General features: G+C 36.8%; 1 protein-coding gene across 1 annotated transcript; it reads right to left on the reverse strand.

The window, feature by feature from the left end:
* Positions 1 to 2,334: 2,334 nt before the first annotated feature.
* On the reverse strand, positions 2,335 to 20,791 carry LOC140227892 (probable G-protein coupled receptor No18). Its single transcript, XM_072308278.1, has 2 exons — positions 20,675 to 20,791; positions 2,335 to 3,696 (listed from the first exon to the last, which is right to left on the reverse strand). Exons 1-2 carry the CDS (start codon positions 20,789 to 20,791, stop codon positions 2,335 to 2,337), a joined length of 1,479 nt encoding a protein of 492 aa, XP_072164379.1.
* Between the last annotated feature and the right edge of the window lie 343 nt (positions 20,792 to 21,134).

The raw sequence follows: 21,134 nt of genomic DNA on the forward strand, positions 1-21,134 counted from the left end.
AAGTGACATTTAGTGCTGTAGCCCCACTGCATTATTCATGGTTGTATTGCTCATACAATACGTTTTGTTGTACATTGTGTAAAGGCAATGAAGAAGAAATATTCTGTTAACAACTTCTGTTTATGTATGCATATATACATGTACATGTATGTGCAGGTACAATGATGTTCAGAAACCAATAAATGAAATGAAATGAAATCAAATCATATACCAACGGACAGATAGCTATTCTAGACAAAAACATTACTCACAAGTAATCAGTTCCACTATTTTCGTTTCCCATGCGTCATCGTTGTTCCAATACACTATATATGCCTAGTTGTAAAGGACTTCACATTATGAAGATAAGGACAAATATGATTGTTTTTGTGAAACATAAATCCTCACTAGATTTATTGATGCAATTTGTAGCCATATTCTCGGGGCTGCTTTCGGTATAGTAGATGTTTAATAGAAATTCTTCCGAAAGCGGCGCGTACTCAATTAATAGCCAGAAGCAATGAATGATAATTTGGAAGTGTGTCTGAGAAATCTCTGCGTGGAAAAAGAAACCAAAATCAAAGTAGCAAGCAAACAAATTTTGCCTTGTGAATCACCTTTAATATTACAGAACTTACATCCGTTATTAATCCACCCAGAATAATGCCTTCTGAGTTATTATTTGTGTTTCTGTTGATCAACTACTAAAGGGGTACGGTGTTGGTCACGGTGTCGTGTCCTGGATGGGACAGAGACCACTTTGTTGTCAATAATTTGCCATTTATAATCTCTGCGAAAGCATTATGCACTAGTAATGAACTTGTTTGTTTGTTTGGTTGTTTTTTGGGTTTTTGTTTTTAGCAAACTGGTTTAACTGAGCATGGTTCATGCTAACATTTTGTCATATCGCGATTTCATAGTAAGGTTTAAAGTACGGAAGTGGTTTTCACACGATAACGCTATTTTTTTTATGCATGCAGGGGTTGGGGCATTCTGTTATTATTTTCACGTGAAGCTGTTGTCGTTTTCGTCTATCTAACCGTCGCTCTCATTAACATTTTTTTTTCATTTATTGATGAATGCATTGTATTGCTGTATCGTGAATAGTAGGCCCCACTTTACAACTATACACTTATATTCTTATGGCGCACCCAAGCGAACACACGCATACTCACACACGTCATGCCAAACGCACGCACAGCTCGCGCGCACACACACACTTACGCTCAAAACGAGTTCCAGGAACTTTTTTTTTTTGTCATTTGCTTTTTAAAAAAAAATGTCGTTTCTGAGACAAACGAGGTGAGAAAGCAAAAGTGCATCCTCTGCACATGCTGTAGGTAGGAACATGTATTATTGTCATCATGGATTTTAAAAAAGAAGCTTTCTAGAGAGGACAATTGACGATTGACCCATGATGGACAAAAGGAATAACGAAAAAAATTGACGTAGCAACGGAAAAAAAAAAGCGAAAACTATCAGTTGACACGAATTACCACATTCTGAACTTTTATGTTGGATAATCAGTTCAGCTAGATCTTGGTTAAAGGGATCGTATCGTTTTAGTTGAGACCTAATTTCAGGTTTCTAACATTTTTGGTGAGATAAAGAGAAACCTCTTATGAAATATGAAAGAGCATCTATTTCTATGAGGAATTCAACATTTATTTGATGAAAATTGCTTTTGAAATGGCTGAGATATCTAAAAAGAGCGATTCTAATAAAGTGTGGGACCCACACTTTATTACGATCGCTTTGTTTTACTTTGTTTTTGGATGTTTCAGTCATTCCAAACCCGATTTTCATCAAATAAAATTTGAATTCCTCTTAAAATGGTATGTTCTGTACTACATCATATTAAGTGTTTTCTTGGTATCTCGCAAAAAGTTAAAAGCCCAATTCTCATCTCCACCAATACTGTATCATCCCTTTAATGATTTGTGAAATCCATAAAGGTGCTAACAGTGTATTTTCTGAACTGTGCACACTGAGCTATCATGGGTGTAGGCCTACTTGTACACCCAACAAGGACTATCATATCTTTAATAGTCAAGCATCAAGAGTAATTTATTGCACTTGTATAGTACGAAGGGATTTACTGTTCTCATCTTATCTATAGTTATGAGATCTAAACAATAACTGAAGAAAAACAAGGTATTTCTTTGCTGTGTCTGTGGTGTCGCAAGTGTTCGTTTGTGTAATCAACCACATTGCTAGAAGAGAGTTACCCTGGGTGTACCCGATTGTCCCATTATACTGTTGTTGCATTTGAGTGTCGATTAGCACAGAAAAAATCCACAACATAGGTAATGTACACGTTTTTCCAAATTCAAGGGGTTCATTCAGACTTGTAAGTTACGCCTTCCGCAGTACTCGTGTAGCGAGCGAATTTATACACATTGTTCTACGAAAGGCTCTCCGGAAGTCACTGTTGAATCCGTACAGGAAAGGATTCATCGCTGAGTTGATGTAGGCCAGCCAGTACGACATGTCGTACACTATGGAAACACAGCTGCAGTAAGAATTTAACGGAAAGAGCACGATGAACGGTATCCAGCAGATGAGGAATACGACAATGATGATTCCTAGTGTCTTCGACGTCCTCTGCTGCAGACGGAGTCTGGAAAGTCGCTCCCGAAGTTGCCGCGACGTCTGCAGCCCTGCTGCGTAGGTCGAAGTCCGTGGTGACAAATCCGCCACGGACGCTTTCGGCGGGAGAGATGGCTTTGGATCAGTATCGAGATCCAGTGAAAGACAGTTATTAACTTGTGCAAAGTCGGTTGGGTTGCTTCTCCTCGCGAGAGAGTTCGTTTGTGTGAGATCACTTGTACTGGGGTGGGCTCCTAGTGTTGTCACAGCGACTCCAATACTACCGATAGCAGTGGTCATTGACAAATCAATTCCTTGTGATATCGTAGTTATAGACGATTCGGATTTATCTATTGTTGCATCCTCATCGTCGAAGCCCTTGTAAATACAACAACAACAACAACACCTCAACCGTGTATTATCACTTTTATCTGTAGGGTTGTCCTGAAGCCCTGTAGTAGACACATTCATTGTATGACCGGCTTGGAGCATTTTGTTCCTGACGGTGTAGTAAATTCGGCCATACAGCACAACAAGGGATACCATCGGAACACCGTACACGACGACAGTCGAAATCATCACATAAGTAAAGCTGGGAAGGTAGAAGCATTCGGAATCCTTGGCAAAACTTCCTTCTACTGTCTTCCATGTTGCCATAGCTGGTATCCAGCAAAGTGCAGAGATGACCCAAACGACAGCAATTGAGGCGAGTGTCCTCCTTCTGCCCTGTCGACGAAGGTGTCGCAGAGGCTGTGTGATGGCCCAGTATCGGTCGAGAGAAATCAGGCAGAGTCCTAGCATGGACGCCGACACGCACGTGAAGTCGACAAAGATCCACAGCTCGCAGACAATCTCTCCTAATGGCCACTCGCCCAGTATGGTGTAAAGACTGAACATGGGTGCAACGAACACACCAACAACCAGGTCAGCCACTGCCAGGCTAACGACATAATAGTTGTTGTAGCGGCGAAGTGCTTTATCAACGCACACAAGTACGATGAGTATGATGTTGGCTAGGGTTGTGGTGAGACATAAGGCAAACGCCAGCATCGTGAAAGCGGCATTCCGCCACGTGAACTCAAATAGTATGTCCTCCGACTTGTTCATTCTTGAAGTGGATTTATCTTGCTCGCTGAAAGTTCAGTTACTTCTCAGTTTCTAGATACTATGCAGTTTGCGATGTTGACTGTACGAATCAGCCAAAATGAATCCTCCACTATGAGGTGGTAAGCTGTTTCTATGGTGACAATATTACTTAATGGATAGATTTTTCGGGCCTGGGAGCGTTCCCCTGCATTTCAAATTATTGATTCACTGGCTCAAGACATCAAGATACCATTGATCCCATCAAGTAACTCTCAGAACCAAACAAAGTTCAACCTTCACTGTGTAAATTGATTAATTTCTAATCGATTCAGCAAATGTTCGGAAGGCCGCTTCCAGCACGAAAAGAAAGATCTCCACGATTCAGTCCCGTATGTTATCTAATCCTGTAAAATGGAACAAATATAACAAAGTGCGGAGTATTACGATTAACCCACAGTCCTGAATATGCATCGAAAATCAACTCATCACAGGACAAAGCATGTTGTCTATGTATGTGGAAAGTATTAGTGAGGTGGAGACATGGGTCTTTTCGAGCACGTGGCATTCAGGATGCAATTGTATCCGACTAGCACGCTATTATTAACACATCGAGAGCAAAGTATCAATACTGCTTAGCATTTATTATCTTCTGCTCTGTTTTGGATTAAGAATCTAGAAGTAAATACTGCCCTACTTTGGCAAAAGGAAGCAAGTGACATCGAGTACAAATGATACAATAATGAAGAAAATATTTTTTGGGTAGGCCCTTCAGCATGGAAATTTTTGATGAGAAATAATGTCGATATTCGTGCAAGTCATATGGTGATGCATTTATGACAATTCGAAGAATTTTGATATTCCCATAGAAACTCATTATTATGTATCTTGCTTCCTTTTGCCAAAGTATTATGGATTTGTAGCAAACATGAAAAATCTGGCAAAAGGAAGCATGTGACAATCATATCATGAATATGTTACTTGCTTCCTTTTGCCAAATTATTTTAGATTATTTTGTAGCAAACATAAAAAAATGGCAAAAGGAAGCAAGTGACAATCATATCATGAGGATGTCACTTGCTTCCTTTTGCCGAAGTATTTTAGATTGTGTGCAAATATAAATGATTTGGCAAAAGGGAGCAAGTGACAACCATGTCATGAGGTTGTAACTTGCTTCCTTTTGCCAAAATATTTCAGATTTTTAGCCAACATGAAAAATCTGGCAAAAGTATGTTACTTGCTTCCTTTTGCCAAAGTATTATAGATTTGTAGCAAACATTAAAAATGGCAACAGGAAGCAAGTGGCAATCATATAAGGATGTTACTTGCTCCCTTTTCCAAAGTATTTTAGATCGTGTGTAAATATAAATGATTTGGCAAAGGGAAGCAAGTGGCAATAACATCATGAGGTTGTTACTTGCTTCCTTTTGCCATTTTTTTCAAGCAATTTCGTGCACTTGCTTCCTCTTGCCACCCGAATATCTCAGAAATGGACCAAAATTGTAACATTTGGATTTTCCGTTAAATAGAGCATGTCTCAAATATGCCACATCAATAAAAAAAAAAGTTAATATTCATAAAAATGTCACTTGCTTCCTTTTGCCAATGTAGGGCAGAATAGTTCCATTATGGTCGTTACTGTTTATACTAAAGATTATGTTATTTCTTGAAACGATCTTAAATCTGCTGCCGATTAGTATTGTAGAAATGAAAACGATGACAAACAGGAAAAATTGCAAAGGAAACCCTTACATCATCTCTACCGATTCAGGGGCGGATCCAGGAATTCCGTAAAAGGGGGGGGGGATGGGTGGGTGTGCCTTTACAAAATGAAGAGGGGGGGGGGGGTGGTGGGCAGTCCCCACACCCTCATTTTTCTTTTTTAATTTCTTTTGTTTTAACAACAATTAAAGGGGCGCGCGCCCTGTGCCCCCCCCCCTGCCTGAATCCGCCACTGCGATTCAAGTAAGAAAGTTGTGACATCAAGTAAATTTCAAAGGTATAAACTAGATCTTTCGGAAAACGATATTTTATGCATCATGCGAGAAATGATTTAAACCATAAACTTAACTTTATTGCCAATAATTGTTTTGGTCCCATTATTACCTCTCTCGTATTTATTTCCATCACTTGTGCTTCCTCTTGTTATAATACGTATGAAAGACAATATTCTTGCTTTTTATTTTCTTTTGAAAATAAATAGAACCACACAGACCAGTGCTGAGAACAAGCTTAGGATTGCAATATTTTCCAATACGACAGGAATCGGATAATAACAATGGCACGGGTAATGGTTATGACGGAAACGATTCCTCAGAGCTCTCTAAGAGTGAAGCAATAGATATTTTTAAAACAAAATCGTCACCTGAGACGTGAGAACAAGAAGGACTTAAATTATCACTGTTCGGAGTTTGGAGGAGTTCTTGATATCACGTTGTAGAACTTGATCTCCTCTACATCACTGTTTCAACTTTGAATCCTTTTCATTTTCAGTGAAATCAGTGAAATGATAAGAAAACACTAGGGCACTATTTTACCCGATATTTGGCACAATGTTTATAAATCTACCGAAACTTTTTATTTGATGAAAATCGACTAGTTCGTTTCTAGTTATGCTAAAATCTTAGAATGCGATAGCGCCTTTCTGGTTCTCAGCTGACGATATTATAAAACACTACTGTTGTTGTTTGTGACGATATCGTTTCAACATTCATTATGGATTATTCACGGCAAGCAGTCATCTTTAGCTACTCACTTACTGCTCACGTCAAGAAAATCAAATTTCGTGTTATTAGTGCTTCGTTTGTAAATACTGCATCCTATAAAGGATAGGCACCTGTCATTCATAATTATCTTATTTTGCAGGAACATTCTTAATGTAAATGGGGCTGGTGTGCGACAGAAAACCATGCAGCTGTTGCTTTTCAATAGCAAATATATATATATATATATATATATATATATATATATACATATATATATATATATATATATATAAACACATAGTATATATCGTGAAATGGCGAACATTATTAACGTTGTCTATTATACGACTATCGTACATAGCGCAGTCATGCTAGGAGGTACAGTCAAAGTTATTGCCACTTATGAACGATGGCAAAAGATCTGAGCATAAGAAAATGAAGCCGTGATGGTTACTCAAAGGGAAAAGATGAAGAATATGACACAGATGTAATGGGAGAGTATGGATAAATCCCAAAAGGCCGTTTTGATTCCATTTCTATTTTGGGACTTTTTTTTCTTTTCTTTTTTACAAGAAAATAAAGTTTTACAAACAATTATCAAAATTTAATCACTTCATATAATTTTGAAATTTCAAAAATCAAGTTTTACACTATTTCAGCATATAGTCAATTAATTTTTCTGTAATAGTATGCACTTCATTACAGCAAAAAACAATAACACAGGGACATTTGTTGAATTTGCTTGTAAAATTTGATCTTTTTTTTTTTAAATTCAAGATTTAGATAAAATATTATTCCCATTCATGGAATGTTCTTCAAGCTTGATTATATAGATGAAAGAAACCCAAATTTACTATTCTTTTAGTTGTATTTCCATTGGAACATTGTATTCTTGAAAGAAAATTTTGCACTACATGTTGACTGAAATAGTCGTCGTTTCTCTACTTACGCTTTCTTGACAATGTCATGTAGTTCGTCATTGACTCCAAAGTTGACACAGATAGAATGGAATAAAATTACTTTACAATTAAAAAAGAAAAATAGCGCAAGCCAGAATGAATAACGGAAAGCGACGTCGGGAATATACGATGCATGTAACACACCGAGGACTGGCAAAATAAATACCTAAAACGTATTCCACATGAAAAACAAAAACAATGTCCTCCTCTCTGTAATTAATGTAAGCTATTTCGAACCTGAATAATGTGCCGACAGCAGCCGACTCATTGCAGAGTGACATTGCGTTATGTTATCAGCCTGGCGACGTGGCGCAGTTAAGGAGGACCGCAGACATGGCAGGGTTTCACCGGGCGTCCCGATCGTATTTGCTGAAGCGGCCGCTGCAGCAAGAATATTTCATGTCCAACGACTAATGGATGCACTGCTCCTGGTATAGTGGAAGGAACCTAATGGCAGATAAAAGCCATGCGCGCTGCAGTGATAGACAGCAAGTACGGGTAGGATCCAGGGGGAATTAGTGATTACAGTATCTTTGTTATAATGATTTTTTTTCGCATGAAGTGAAGGAAGGAAAAGCTGTTCATTCAATATCACATCCACGCACGCGCGCACACACGCATGCAAAAACCCATTGATGGGAGTCACTTTATCAGCTTTAGGGATTACAAGTTAGCGGATTAACTCTTTCATTACCACGAGAGACTCCTGAGGAGTTCAGTTGTATTTGTAACCAGTCGCGGAATTAGGTTTGGGGGGGGGGGGGGGAGGGGCACCCCCTTTGATTTTGTTTTCCTTTTTGGCAGCTGATTAAAACCGGAAGTGGCACCAGAAAAATAAACTGCTTTGCCCCCCCCCCCCCCCCCCCTTTGCGGAATTCTTGGGTCCGCCCCTGGTAACGATGTAGTCTTCAGAGAGTTCAGGAAAGCATTTGCCCGCTTTCCGCCACCTCCACCTCTCTGATTTTCTCACCGCCCGTCGAATTTTAGGCTCTCTGTGATGAGCAAACTGTTTGATCTCATTATGCCCATGTTCTGTTGAAAACTTGCGAAGGAAGATGTATCTTGTATCATGAAAAGTGGATTCAGATTCAGATCTCCTTTGATGGGAAGAAACTCTACTCCATTCCTAAATTGAGTAGTGAAAGTTTCTATAAAAAAAAAAAATAATATCATTCAAGCAATTAAAAGTGTTATGGAGTTCTTAGAATTTCTGATGATTTCACAAAACAGCGATTTATCAATCACAATATTCGCATTGTGATAGGCCTCTATGCTAATAAGATTGGGCGATAATGTGCATTGTGTCCTTAAAAGCTATGATATATAAACTGTTATACCGTCCCCTTTACATTATTGCTGAGTGAAAAAGAATGTACTATTACGAAATTCCATAAGGTGTAGCTGTGTTAGTCGAGCATAATAGCAATCTCCCTCTTTTATGAAAAGGTCAAGTGACTACCTCAGATTCTTTCATTTCATACATATACCAGCCATCAACTTGATTACAAATCACAAATCCCCCCATTTACCACTCAGCTTTTGAAATGCTACTTTCTACAGGACAGGTCATCTCATTTAGGATCTGACTGTTTGGTGATTGCTCTGTGATAGCTAATCGATTTTGTCTTTTAATCGCTTTCAATACATGATTTTTTTTTCTTTCTTGATCACAACCAATTATAGCGAGAGAGAACTAGAGCACAGCGATGAAATATTGACTGGAAAATATTATCTTACATTATTTATACAATTTCCCTGAACAAAATAGGCCATGATGATAATGGTTTCAGACTTTTTTTGTCCGAATAATACTAAAGTGCTGCTTATTTCTATATTCAGTCTTTTCGAATGGCGCGTCTAGGCTTACGAATAGTCAAGCAGTTTTCAAAAACCTTTTTTTTTTTGTAATTCGTCCATCTTATTTATTCATAATACTACATCATTTAGATTGCTGGGTTGTTGTTGTTGTTGTTGTTGTTGTTGTTGTTGTTGTTGTTGTTGTTGTTGTTGTTGTTGTTTTTCAATTAGATCGTGCAATAATACCAGGCACACATATCATCGATTAAATTCAAATTGAAAGCAACCGCATAAATACAGACTATTCAAACAGAAATGAAAGATAAAAATACATTTCATCAATATATATCATGAGATCAATGATCGGATGAATTGAAAGTTAAATTAGTGGTGATAAATGACGTTCTTTCTTGTTTGCAAATATTTTTTTCTTAAAAAGCAGAAATATCTTTGAAATTGTGCAAATGTACACGACATCTGAGCAGCCTGTAGTAAACATTCACCGACATTGATAAAAGGCATACTCATTGCAAGTCATAACAATACTATATAACACAAAATAAATCATATCACTGCAATCGTCCACTTAAGCATACGATAAAGAGAATTTCTTCTTAAGTTTTAGGGGCTCACACGCAATGACAAGAATAAAGCTGTTATCTTTGAAATTGGTACAGCCTTTACTGTCATTTGGGGAACTTAAGTTTGACATAAATTGAATAATGATTTATAGAGATAATTGCTTTGCTCTGACTGCAGAAGCAGAAGCTCAACTATTTCACTTCAGCTAGCATTTTGTATTAGTTTCAGGATTTGTAGCAAAATGCACGTAAATGACATTGACAACGATTACAATTTCATCCAATGTCTCAATGATTGTAGTCTTTTTTAGAGTCTGTATACTACTATAATTACACAGGAGAGAAAGAGCAGAAATTCGAATTGCCCTAGGTACAGCCAAATACCATGTATATTACACGTTTACAATAAATTTTTTCTTGCCATCAACTAGCTTTTTCAATAACAGCTGATGAAAGAAATCCGTGAATCGCAAGGATGATTGTGGCAACGTCATAATGGCATTATAGGATTATTGCATGGCTTATATGGATTATAATTCATATATAACAATTACTGTTATAATGAAGTATTATAGTTCTCGAACAGTCACACAGCAATGCTATCACCATAAATAATCATGGCTGATTTTGTTGTAAACGCTCTAAATGTAAATGCATTCCTCGATCAAATCCATATACGGCTACACCGTCTTTTTGAATTAGATTGAAAAAAAGTTGCACTGGCTTTCTTTTCAAATTGTACAGACTTTGTCAGTGGGATAGTTTTTTTTTATGGCTTTCAGTTTACACAAGTTTGTCCTCATTTATTCTTCATCAATTATTTTTTTTATTCATCATCGAATGAAGAGGCTAGTTTTGTTTTGCTTTTTATTGTTCCATATTCCACATTTCAACAAATAAATAAACCACAAACATAACAATACAAAAGCATGGATAAATTGTCAAAAAAAAACCCAGTATTTAAGACACTTAAACATGTGAAATACGAGGAATCTGCATAGAAGCATTGCTTGTAGGGTGTAGATTCCCAGATGGTGATGTGAGATTAATAGATTCTTACTTGTTATTTTGTATTTACAACTGAAAGGAATGACAATTTATGAATGGCTGAGCAATAAAATCAACGAAGATCCCTTTGGAGACCAGGAAAAAGAAAGGGAGAGAGAGAGGGAGAGGGAGAGAGAGAGAGAGAGAGAGAGAACAGAACAATTGAGTTTGATATGAAAAACAGCTATCTTTCAAGAAAACTAATTCAGCAGTGCGGCCCATAGTCTTGTTTCTACAAATTTATTTGAAAAAAAAGGAATTAAAGATCTCAGGAGATTTAAAGCATTGCAACGTTAAAGCAAGCGAGAACTTAATTCATTACGCCGCTGTCAGTCACAAAATTATTGGTAGTGTAAGCACAGAAATGCGTTATTAAGAATGGTTCGGGTGAGTAAAGCCCATATCGGTGGTTAGAATTAATGCATTGGCATTAATTTTTAAATCACATCTTTGCTCGAATAGGCATAATCATGTTTCTCTGTGGAAATTGTCCGTGTATTGAGCAGTCTGCGAGATTCCCTGTAGGTTTTTGTAGATCTTGAGAAAGCATAAAAACAAAGAATAACGCGCACACACGCAGTCCCCTGGTATACAGCGAATCATTTCAAAAGGATGTCATTGTCAGGATATTGATTAAATTAAGATAGTTCCCAAGAACTTTGAAAGTGCAAAGCCTCTTGTTTTTGCCTTTTCGCTGTACAGATATTTGAATGTAAGGCAGAATATAATCACTCGTATATGCAAAATTCAAACTACACATTTCCCCCCTGTTAATCTTGCATTTGCATTTTCTTATCATTTTCAATGAGAAAAGTCCGAGGTCTTGTTTCCGCAAATTTCAAAATTCTGTAAACATGGTTATGTGCGTGTTTTACATACATATGACCTTACCAACCTATCCTCATCTGGACGATAAATGCAATCGTGTTTTGTTTGTTTTTGTTTTGTTTGGCTTTATTTCTGCATGCGTTTATGTCTGTCAATGCGTTTAGTCCAGTATTACAAAATGACGACACTGGAGTTTGGAGTTTGATACATTTTGCAAGGACATTCAAATTCATGAGCCTAAAAATGACCCACTTCAAACGCTCAATTTAACAAAAATAATACCACCAACAACACTTAGATATTACTTCATATTTCCAATGTATAATACGCAACAAACCTGAGTAATATGAAACATTTCAATCATCTGTCAATTTACATTCAAAAGTGTTTCAACACGTGTATTAAAAAAAAACCAACAACAACTTGAAATTAAGAAACGTCAATCATTGCTCTACGGAATCAAAAAAAAAAAATACACGGACATGAGTAGGAAGACAAGAAAGCGAAAGATGCAGAAAAAGAAACGTTGATGAAGGCGAGTACAGCAGAGAGAGAGAGAGAGAGAGCATATAGGAAGAGAGCAATAAGTTTGGGTGAGATGGAAAAGTAGAGTATAAAATGAAATGCGGCGGGTTGAAATGATTAATGTTCATCTCATCTCGTTGCTAAAGCCTACCGGTGCACGTAATTGGAGAAAACTTAAATGCTATGAAACGTTATGTCAAAATGACATGAATATAAGATAATGCACTGATTATGACGATGGAACTATTGACTTAACACAGATTTCCATAATCAGCAGAATGTAATTTCGCAATCCATACATCATTACGGTATTTTACAGGTGTCTGTTAATACTTCGCACAGCAATGAACGTAGATTCACTGAGGTTGGAGTAGAGATAAAGAATGTTTGCTGTCGAATTTTAAGTGCAATTTGTTAAAACGCACCTTTCTACCTTGATAATCGTACGAACTGAAGGACCACGCAGTTTTTGTTATATTACAATTTTGCTCATGGACATAATTATCTTGTTTGCCTAGACAGGGACATGAAAAAGAAAAAAAAAATATTACATGAAAGACAAGTCACGTACTGACTGATGCAAAGTACAACGAACCATTCGCATTGTTCTTCGCATTAATATTTCAAAGTTTCCTCCAGAAATAGAATGCAAACCTCTCGTCGCCTACAATGTCGTCTTGTTCAATACACATAAAGAAAACAACAAAACAAAATCGACAGCACGGACACTGCAATATAACCATGTATATATATTGACATAAATGTGTGTAATGTATATATATATATATATATATATATATATATATATATATATATATATATATATATATACATTGACAAAAATATACATTTGTATATAATGTATATAATAATATATATATATATATATATATATATATATATATATATATATATATATATGTGTGTGTGTGTGTGTATATATATATATATATATATTGAGGGAGAAAAGTCAAAGCTTGGATTTTAGTTGATCATGAAACACGAGTTATTAGAGGACATGGACACCTTTCCTTTTCTTAACCCAATAAGTTTTTCACATCCATCACACTATTCCAACATGAACATGGTTAGTCTTTTTCTTCACATTGACATCCAGAACGATTCCCTTTCATAATCAGTACATGCAGTCACTGTATAAATGCAAGTTTGCGTAGTGAAATGGCGGTAAAATGGCACCACTGATTATGCCAACGTGAGCGGGTGTGGTCCCTCAGTGAGTTCAAGCAAGCAACCAACAGCCATGACACCCTGATGACCATGACGATGACGTCATACTTCCGACTTATGCCGAATTATGCCAAATCCAGTCAGCACTTATGGGGATCAGAAATCAATTCATTAAAGAGGCTGCATAATACTTACATTTTGTTGCATAATGCCCAAAGCAACAAGGGTACACATGTCATCAATCATTTTTGTTTTGTTTTGTTTTTGTTTTGTTTTTTCATGTTACCATGCATTTCGTTCAAACAGACAATTGTCAAGAGTGGTGCCACTCAAGAGCACGCAGACGGAGCGAAGCTTTCCGATACCAATCATGTTAAAATTCCTTCATCGCACTACCGCCCATCGAGGCAACTGACTCAGATGGAAAAAAAAAAGAAGTCAATTACACGAAATGAAAATCACCTTGATTTTTGCGACGTGTCGTTGGTCAACAAAAGGTGGGTAAAATGTATTTTTGATTATGGAGTTTTCCTTTAGGTGATCTGAGTACATTTTTAATTCCTTTCCTTTGTAAGTTATGGTGAATCTTGTAAATTAATTCTGAGTCAGATCAAATTAGCATCAGAGTTGAATGGACGGTGGGACCACTACGGACAAACTGAGAAGTGAATGGAATATGAATTACTATAGGCTTTATTGTTGCAGGTAGAAACCTTTTGTTCTCATATTGTGCATATAGGCGTAATATGAACACATCTTGGAAGTGCATCGTATGGAACAAACTAAAAATGTCACTATGGCGACCGGTATGCCTCCGCCATAATGCATGGTTCTCCAATAGGTCTAGATGTACTTCCTGACAATATTATCAGAAGACGGTTTCACATGTTTGGCAAATAATTAAAATGACATGTTTGTCACTATTAAAATATGTTGAGTGTTTACTTTCTTCGAGCTAGATTTCATTTGGACTGTTAGATGGATGCCTAAATTAAGAGAGTAGGTATTCGAGGATTCGAGCATTTTCACTTAATTGACCTTTGACCCTTGCCCTTTGACCCTATGTCCCATAATCCTTCAAATAATCACTAACTGGCAACATCCATTTTCATGACAATACTTTCAGCTATTTTCAAAATGTTGGAAAATTTGTGTCATTTGAACATTTTCCCTTAACTTTGACTCCATGCCCAGAGTTTTTCCAGGCAGAATCATTGTGCAGTAATGCCTGTATATCTACCCAGTTTGATCAAGTATATGCATACAGAAATCTCTTAGGTATGGAGAAAAAGGTTAACATTTTAACCTGACCTACGACCTTTGACCCAAAAATTCCGAAGAAAATCGTTGTCAGGCAGTACATGTATTTATATGTATATGAGCAAAATTTCGTGATGATTATACCTTGAGCCATTTCTGAGACATGGAAAAAAATGAAATTTTAGCAACGTCACTTGACGTTTGACCTTTGACCCCATGACCCCAAACTTTCCCTATAGAGCCTTTATCTTTTAATGCATGTATGCACTAAGTTTAAAGAAAATACCTTCAGGCATTGCATTCCAATAGTGAAACTTTGAGAATTTGACCTTGTTCTTTGACTTTTACCTCCACCATTGTCCACCCAAAAGTTAATAGGTGCAACTTTTTCCACTCAAAAATTATGCCAAGTTTCATTAGGATATACCTTAAACGGTCATACGCTGTCCACAAAATTGATTACAGACGGAAGGACGGACAACCCGAAAACATTATGCCTCCGGCGACACTTCGTGGCGGAGGCATAAAAAAGAAAAAAAAAAAATCAGTTCAATGTGTTATGAACCATTAGCCTCGAAATATTACCTCTTCTTTACCTCTTCTTTAAAAAGGTTTCGTTGAAATGATAATTCCCAAAAAAAATATATATATATTGCGATGAGAATGTTGTTTAGTGGAGCAGCTTTTTTTTTTCTACCGCTTAGGGAAATTGTTATTATTATTATTATTTTTTTTTTTTTGCAATTAGATTTTTTGTTATGAGGGGACTGCATTCTACAAGCTCTGCTTTTTAGCATGCAGTCCCCTCCATTTCCAGCAATTTTGTTTCTGCCTTTACCACAGTGACGTAACAGTTATTTGTATCTCTGTTGATAATGTACCTGTATCTCCTTTACAATGTTATTCTGTTCATCGCATTGTGGTACTGATTTCATGACATCTGTGTATTAGAGTGTTTCATTGTATTTCTAATTATTTTGTTTGATGGAAATGAAATAAATCAACTTGAACTTGAACTTGAATATAGGTTTTCCACTTCAATTTCGCACTTAGTGTACGCAAAGGTATAGATAGGTCATTCAATATTGCAGGTAGTAAGAGTTAAGATATAGGTCCGTCGTTTCCGTACAGGGCAGCCAAAATCGCCATTTGTTATTCAAATTCGTCATAGGGAAGCTGTAAACTCGCCAATCCGCACTTGAATTCGTAAAAGCGCAATCGTCGTTTAAATTCATTATAGGGCAACCAAAGTCGCCGTACGAATTCGTATGAGATAGTGCAACCATTCGCTCGTTATTAACTACCTCGAGCAGGGTTAGAGCTGCATTCATGTTTATTTAGCTATTGGTTATTTGATTATAGAACTTGCGCATTCATTCAGCACATGTAAATTGGTGTTCTATTGTATATATATATATATATATATATATAATGTATTATGTATATGTATGTATATACATATTATGGATATATATACATATATATGTATATATATATAATATACATATATATATATATATATATATATATATATGTTATATATTTTATATATGCTTTCTCGTGTTTCCATCTACTTGATAATCTTTAAAAGAGGGGTCATTCATGTCATTTTTGTCTATTGTACATAACCCGCGGAATCAAAATCGTATTTATCTGATATGGCCCATAAACGACAAAAAAAAAAAAAAAAAAAAATGCATAGCACTTGTATATTATGTGCGAACTGTCCAGCCCCCTCCTTTTATTATCTTTTTTTTTTTTGGGGGGGGGGGCTACTCGATTAATGTATAGTGAGTTATCCCTTCTGTATGAAATTCAAGTGCATTTTTTTTTTTTTTTGTATTTATCTTGGCTAACTTTCTTTTAAGATGCATTTTTCCCATTTACACAATGTTTTTCACTACATTAGTTCCATTCTGTTTTATGTCAGTAGAGTAGCTCTTTACAAGGGGAACCTGCTCTACAAAGTTGCCCCGCAGAGTTAAAAAAAAAAAGCAACAAAGAGCAAAAACATACGCTAAAAGTTTAAATACACAAAATTTCAATCAATACAAAGGTACAAGGTACATTACTGAACGTGCTGAATAAGAAACATTAAAAAAAAAGGTTACAAAATTACATTGCATCAAACATACACCGAGAATACTCGAAAGGAAAAAAATGAATAGACTAGCCCCACAAATCACAGGATTTATTCAATATCATGATTTTCTATGTATTTTTACACAAACATACACACATATGTATGTACTTTAAACATAAATAGCCAAGAAAACAGAAAAGCGAAATAGCTATTTTAAGAAGGTCCAACATTCGTAGAGAAAGGTTTCAACCAGTAACATATACAGTATAGTCATTAGCATATTTATGTGATACTACATTACTGTGCACAGTCAAGTGTCCTGCCGTGGTAAACTTGAATGCACTATACGGCGAATGTAAAATACGTTTTTGCCCTCATTGCTTTTGCACGCAGTGCTCTATAATGGTGCATTATACGAATGCCCGGTGTGTATTGGCTGCTCGACAGAGATTATGAATGACTAATTTGTAATTTTTGTTGCACTATCGTGAAATTGATTGATCTATCTAAAATCTTGCATGTAGGCGTAATTGGAAAACCTACACTCGTGTGTGTATGTGTGATATATTTCCTAATTTGTGGTTTACCAGCGATAGAAGTATATATACACTCTCGAAATCTTTTGTTATCCGTTGTGCACGGTATTAAATTTGAGCCCTTGCTGTACGACACTGGCCCAATAACGCCTCTCTATTCATTTCATACATGATTACAATGATTATATCCTGTATAAAGGGAGATATTGAAGGGCGTATATACAATATACCTCTATAAGGTCGCTGTTGTTGAGTCAAGCAAGATATCGAGGAGAAAGCGTGGAAGCAAATAATAAAAAAAAAGAAAATGACAAGAACAATAGCTTGAATTATCATTCATGCTGCAGAGCCTTCTTACGAAGGCCTTATTAAAGGGGATGGCTAGAAACCGATCAGTGGGTATCAGTGGGAATGCTGAGAGATGATTGTTCCAATCCTTGTGGGATTCATTTAAGAGTACATTATATATCTATTGTTGTGTGAAAATTATTTGCTTCATAATGGTCTCATATTCAAGTAATGTGCAGTTCAAGTTAGCATGCCTGTAAAGTGTCGGGGCGATCGTTAACGGGCCGACTGGAACAATCATCCCCCAGCATTCCCACTGATTACCACTGATCAGTTACTAGCCATCCCCTTTAAGGCCTGACATCCATTTTGTAGAAACCTAGCAACATTAGGCGCTCGCATTATTATATAGGCCTACTGACCAGAAACAAATGATAAATAGTGAAAACTTTGCTCAAAGTTTTCACTATACATATGATATAACTCTCTGTTTTCAACTCTTGCGCTTTTCCGAAAAGGATGAAAAGTAAGAGGAATAATGATTTCAAAGCTTCGCACTAATTCCTCCTTCCTTTTATATATATATGTATATATATATATATATATATATATATATATATATATATATATATATATATATATATATATACACTGTATATAAATATACGATAAGGACATAAGGTCATGTCATTTTCAGAAAATCGACCTCCCTCGACTTTCGGATCCTTTTGTTGTAGCGCGTCACACAATATACACACGTGTGTGTGTGTGTGTGTGTGTGTGTGTGTGTGTGCACATAATACATTTCGTGTAGGTCGGAATAGACGAAATCAGTCGACTTTCATGCAGTGATACACGTCCATACATTCAGCGTCATTTTCAGTAATTTTCAGACGCACACAATATATTATGAATTATGAAGAGGGAAGGCCAGTTCAGCAACCATACAGTCAATATATTCACAGGCTGAAATGTATGACGACAGTGTAGCCCTGCTAGCTGCGTTTTCTTGATCACCCCAACTGCGTCTCCGTTTGAACGTGAAAACCGGAGAAACTGAGAAGACATTATTCGGGGAACGTAAAAGTGTATGATACAATTAGTAGTATGAAAAAGATGTTAGCAACTGATGGCAACTCTTGCTGGCAGTGGCGTATCTGGGGGGGGGGGGGGAGGGCAAGGGGGGCACGTGCCCCGGGCGCCACTCCTTGGGGGCGCAAAAAACGAGAAAAAAAACACGAAGAAGAAGAAGAAAAAAAAAACGAAGAAGAAGAAAAAAAAAGAAGAGAAGAAGAAAAAGAAGAAGAAGAAAAAAAAAAGGGAGGGAGAATGGTGGGGGGGGGGGCGGAAAACCAAATCAAACAAGATAAAAACAAAACATGATGACGCGGACAAAATGACAATGTTTATTGTGTTCACACAAAAATTCCATGTTCTGTGAGCTGAAATACAACAATTTTCGGCTCGCTCGCTGCGCTCGCTCGCCAAAATTTATATAAAAAAGAAGGTAAGAACAAAACGTGATGATGACAAAATGACAGTGTCTATTGTGTTCACACATGTCATTTTATATTTAGCAGGCAAAATGTTTTAGTACAGTCTGCTATGTCGAAATATTGGGTCCCGTGAGATTTTAGTGCCAAAATTGATTTTCTTAGCTAACTTGGTCAATTTGGGGGTGCTGAATCCAAAAAAAATTTGTTCCATTTTTTCCGACCACGTCTTCAGCCGCCATTTTGAATTTCAAAATGGCCGCCATAGCAAACTGTATTTTGACCCAATTTTCATAATGTGAGCATCATAGAAGGTTCAAATTTGATGCTAAAAGCATGTTTATGATGTCAGACATTCTGATGCACCATTTTCTGATACCGTAGATAGTTTTGATACAGTTTTTAGGCAGCCATCTTGAAATTAAAAATGGCCGCCATTGCTAAATATATTTTAACCATATCTAAGGTTGTAAGCATTATGGAAAGTGTAAATTTGGGGCAAAAAGCATGCTTGTAATGTCAGACATGCTAATATATACATTTAAAAAAAAATGATGGATCATTTTCATTGGCGGCCATCTTGAAATTCAAAATGGCCACAACAACAAATGTAGGTCCTAATTGGGCCTGTATCTCATATCGTATACATTGTGTAAGATTCTAATTTGGGGCAAAGAGCATGCGTATGCTATCAGACATTCTGAAAGATCTTTTTTTCTGAAACGATGGTTTATTTTGATATTGAAGGTGGCCATCTTGAAATTCAAAATGGCCACCATACCAGAACGTATATTTTGACCCAGTTGACCCATATCTCATGTTGTAAGTAATAAAGAAAGTTCACATTTCGGGCATAAACCGGGCTCATGATGTTGAACATTCAGATGCACTTTTCCCCTCCCTTATATTGCAGATCACTTTCGAGGCGGCCATCTTAACATTTAAAATGGCTGCTTTTCAGCTAATATCTCTGGTTACAAGCAACTTTTACACATATGAATGTTTATGGTGGCGTACAGTATGCATTCTTTTAAAAAACACACATAGGGCCAATACATTCTGTAATAATGGATTATTCGCATTGGCCGCCACTGGATGGATTTCGACCATATTTGGTGCTGTAAGATCTTTAAACTGCAAACCCAAGCATGCTGGAACACTCATGTGTAAGTCAATCACTTCAGTGAATTGCGTATAGGCGGGACTGCTTCCTGTCCTGTAGGTACACTGCCATGTTGAAATGCAAAATGGCTGCCATGGGAAACATTCCTTTAAAAGCATTATCGCGTTTGGGTAAAAATTGTGAGTGGGAAATCATGTGATTCTGACATCAAAACAAATGAATTTCAAAAGAACCTCTCAATAACTGTGTCTGAGTAACTAAATGCCCCATTTAGACGATTTGGTTGTAGAGTTTACAACATTAGCCCTACATTCTAAAAATTCATGGGATTGTCACTTTAATAGATAATGTCGTCTAGGCTCATTCCCTGCATGTGTTTTTGAAGTCACAGCACTTTAAGGCTGTACACAAGGGAGAATTGGTTCTATAAAATTCTTCCAGAAACAGCATTTCTTGCTATGAGCATTGTAATGAATTCTGTGGCCACCGTTGGTGTAGGAAGCTCAAAGCATTTAATTGAACATTTTATGCATACCCTCTGGAAATAACTACAATGTAATATATCATATTTCCCTGTAGTAGAGGCACAAATTAGGTTGTGAGAGTTTACGAGCTTTGCTCTCTGGATTTGCCGTATCAAGACTCTGCGAGGGTAAAGAGGGAGATTGTCCTGGTTGAAGTCATCCACGCCAAACTTCTGGGAGGCATGGACTGTGTCATTGCACATTCTGCATGATTCCAGGTTTAGACATTTCTTGGTCCATCTGCTCTTTGAGACATCCTTAAATTCTCAACTTCAGCCAGCACCATAAAAGGCATGAAAAAGCAGACCTTTGTTTTTTCGCAACGAACTGCAGAAGATAATCTGTCAATAATGTCGATTGTACTTTTATCATTTCCTTTTCCAGTGATGGAGCAGATATCATACAATGCAGTAAAAAGCAAACTTACAAGATCCATGAGGAGAATTGAAATGTCAGTGTCTACATAATAATCATCAATATCTCTGATTTCCCCCTTGCTCTTGAAGTAGCATCTACATGCAATGGAATGAGGCTATCTGTTATTTC

This window comes from Diadema setosum, chromosome 4, assembly GCF_964275005.1.
Source record: "Diadema setosum chromosome 4, eeDiaSeto1, whole genome shotgun sequence".
NCBI classification, from domain to species: Eukaryota; Metazoa; Echinodermata; class Echinoidea; order Diadematoida; family Diadematidae; genus Diadema; species Diadema setosum.

What these genes read in the sequence shown, in the direction of transcription:
- LOC140227892 (XM_072308278.1), bottom strand. Translation starts at nt 20,791, where the DNA reads ATGTGCAATGACACAGTCCATGCCTCCCAGAAGTTTGGCGTGGATGAC. An exon ending in AAATCCAGAGAGCAAAGCTC is followed by an intron (nt 3,697 to 20,674) that starts GTAAACTCTCAC and finishes ACTTTCAGCGAG; the next exon opens with CAAGATAAATCCACTTCAAG.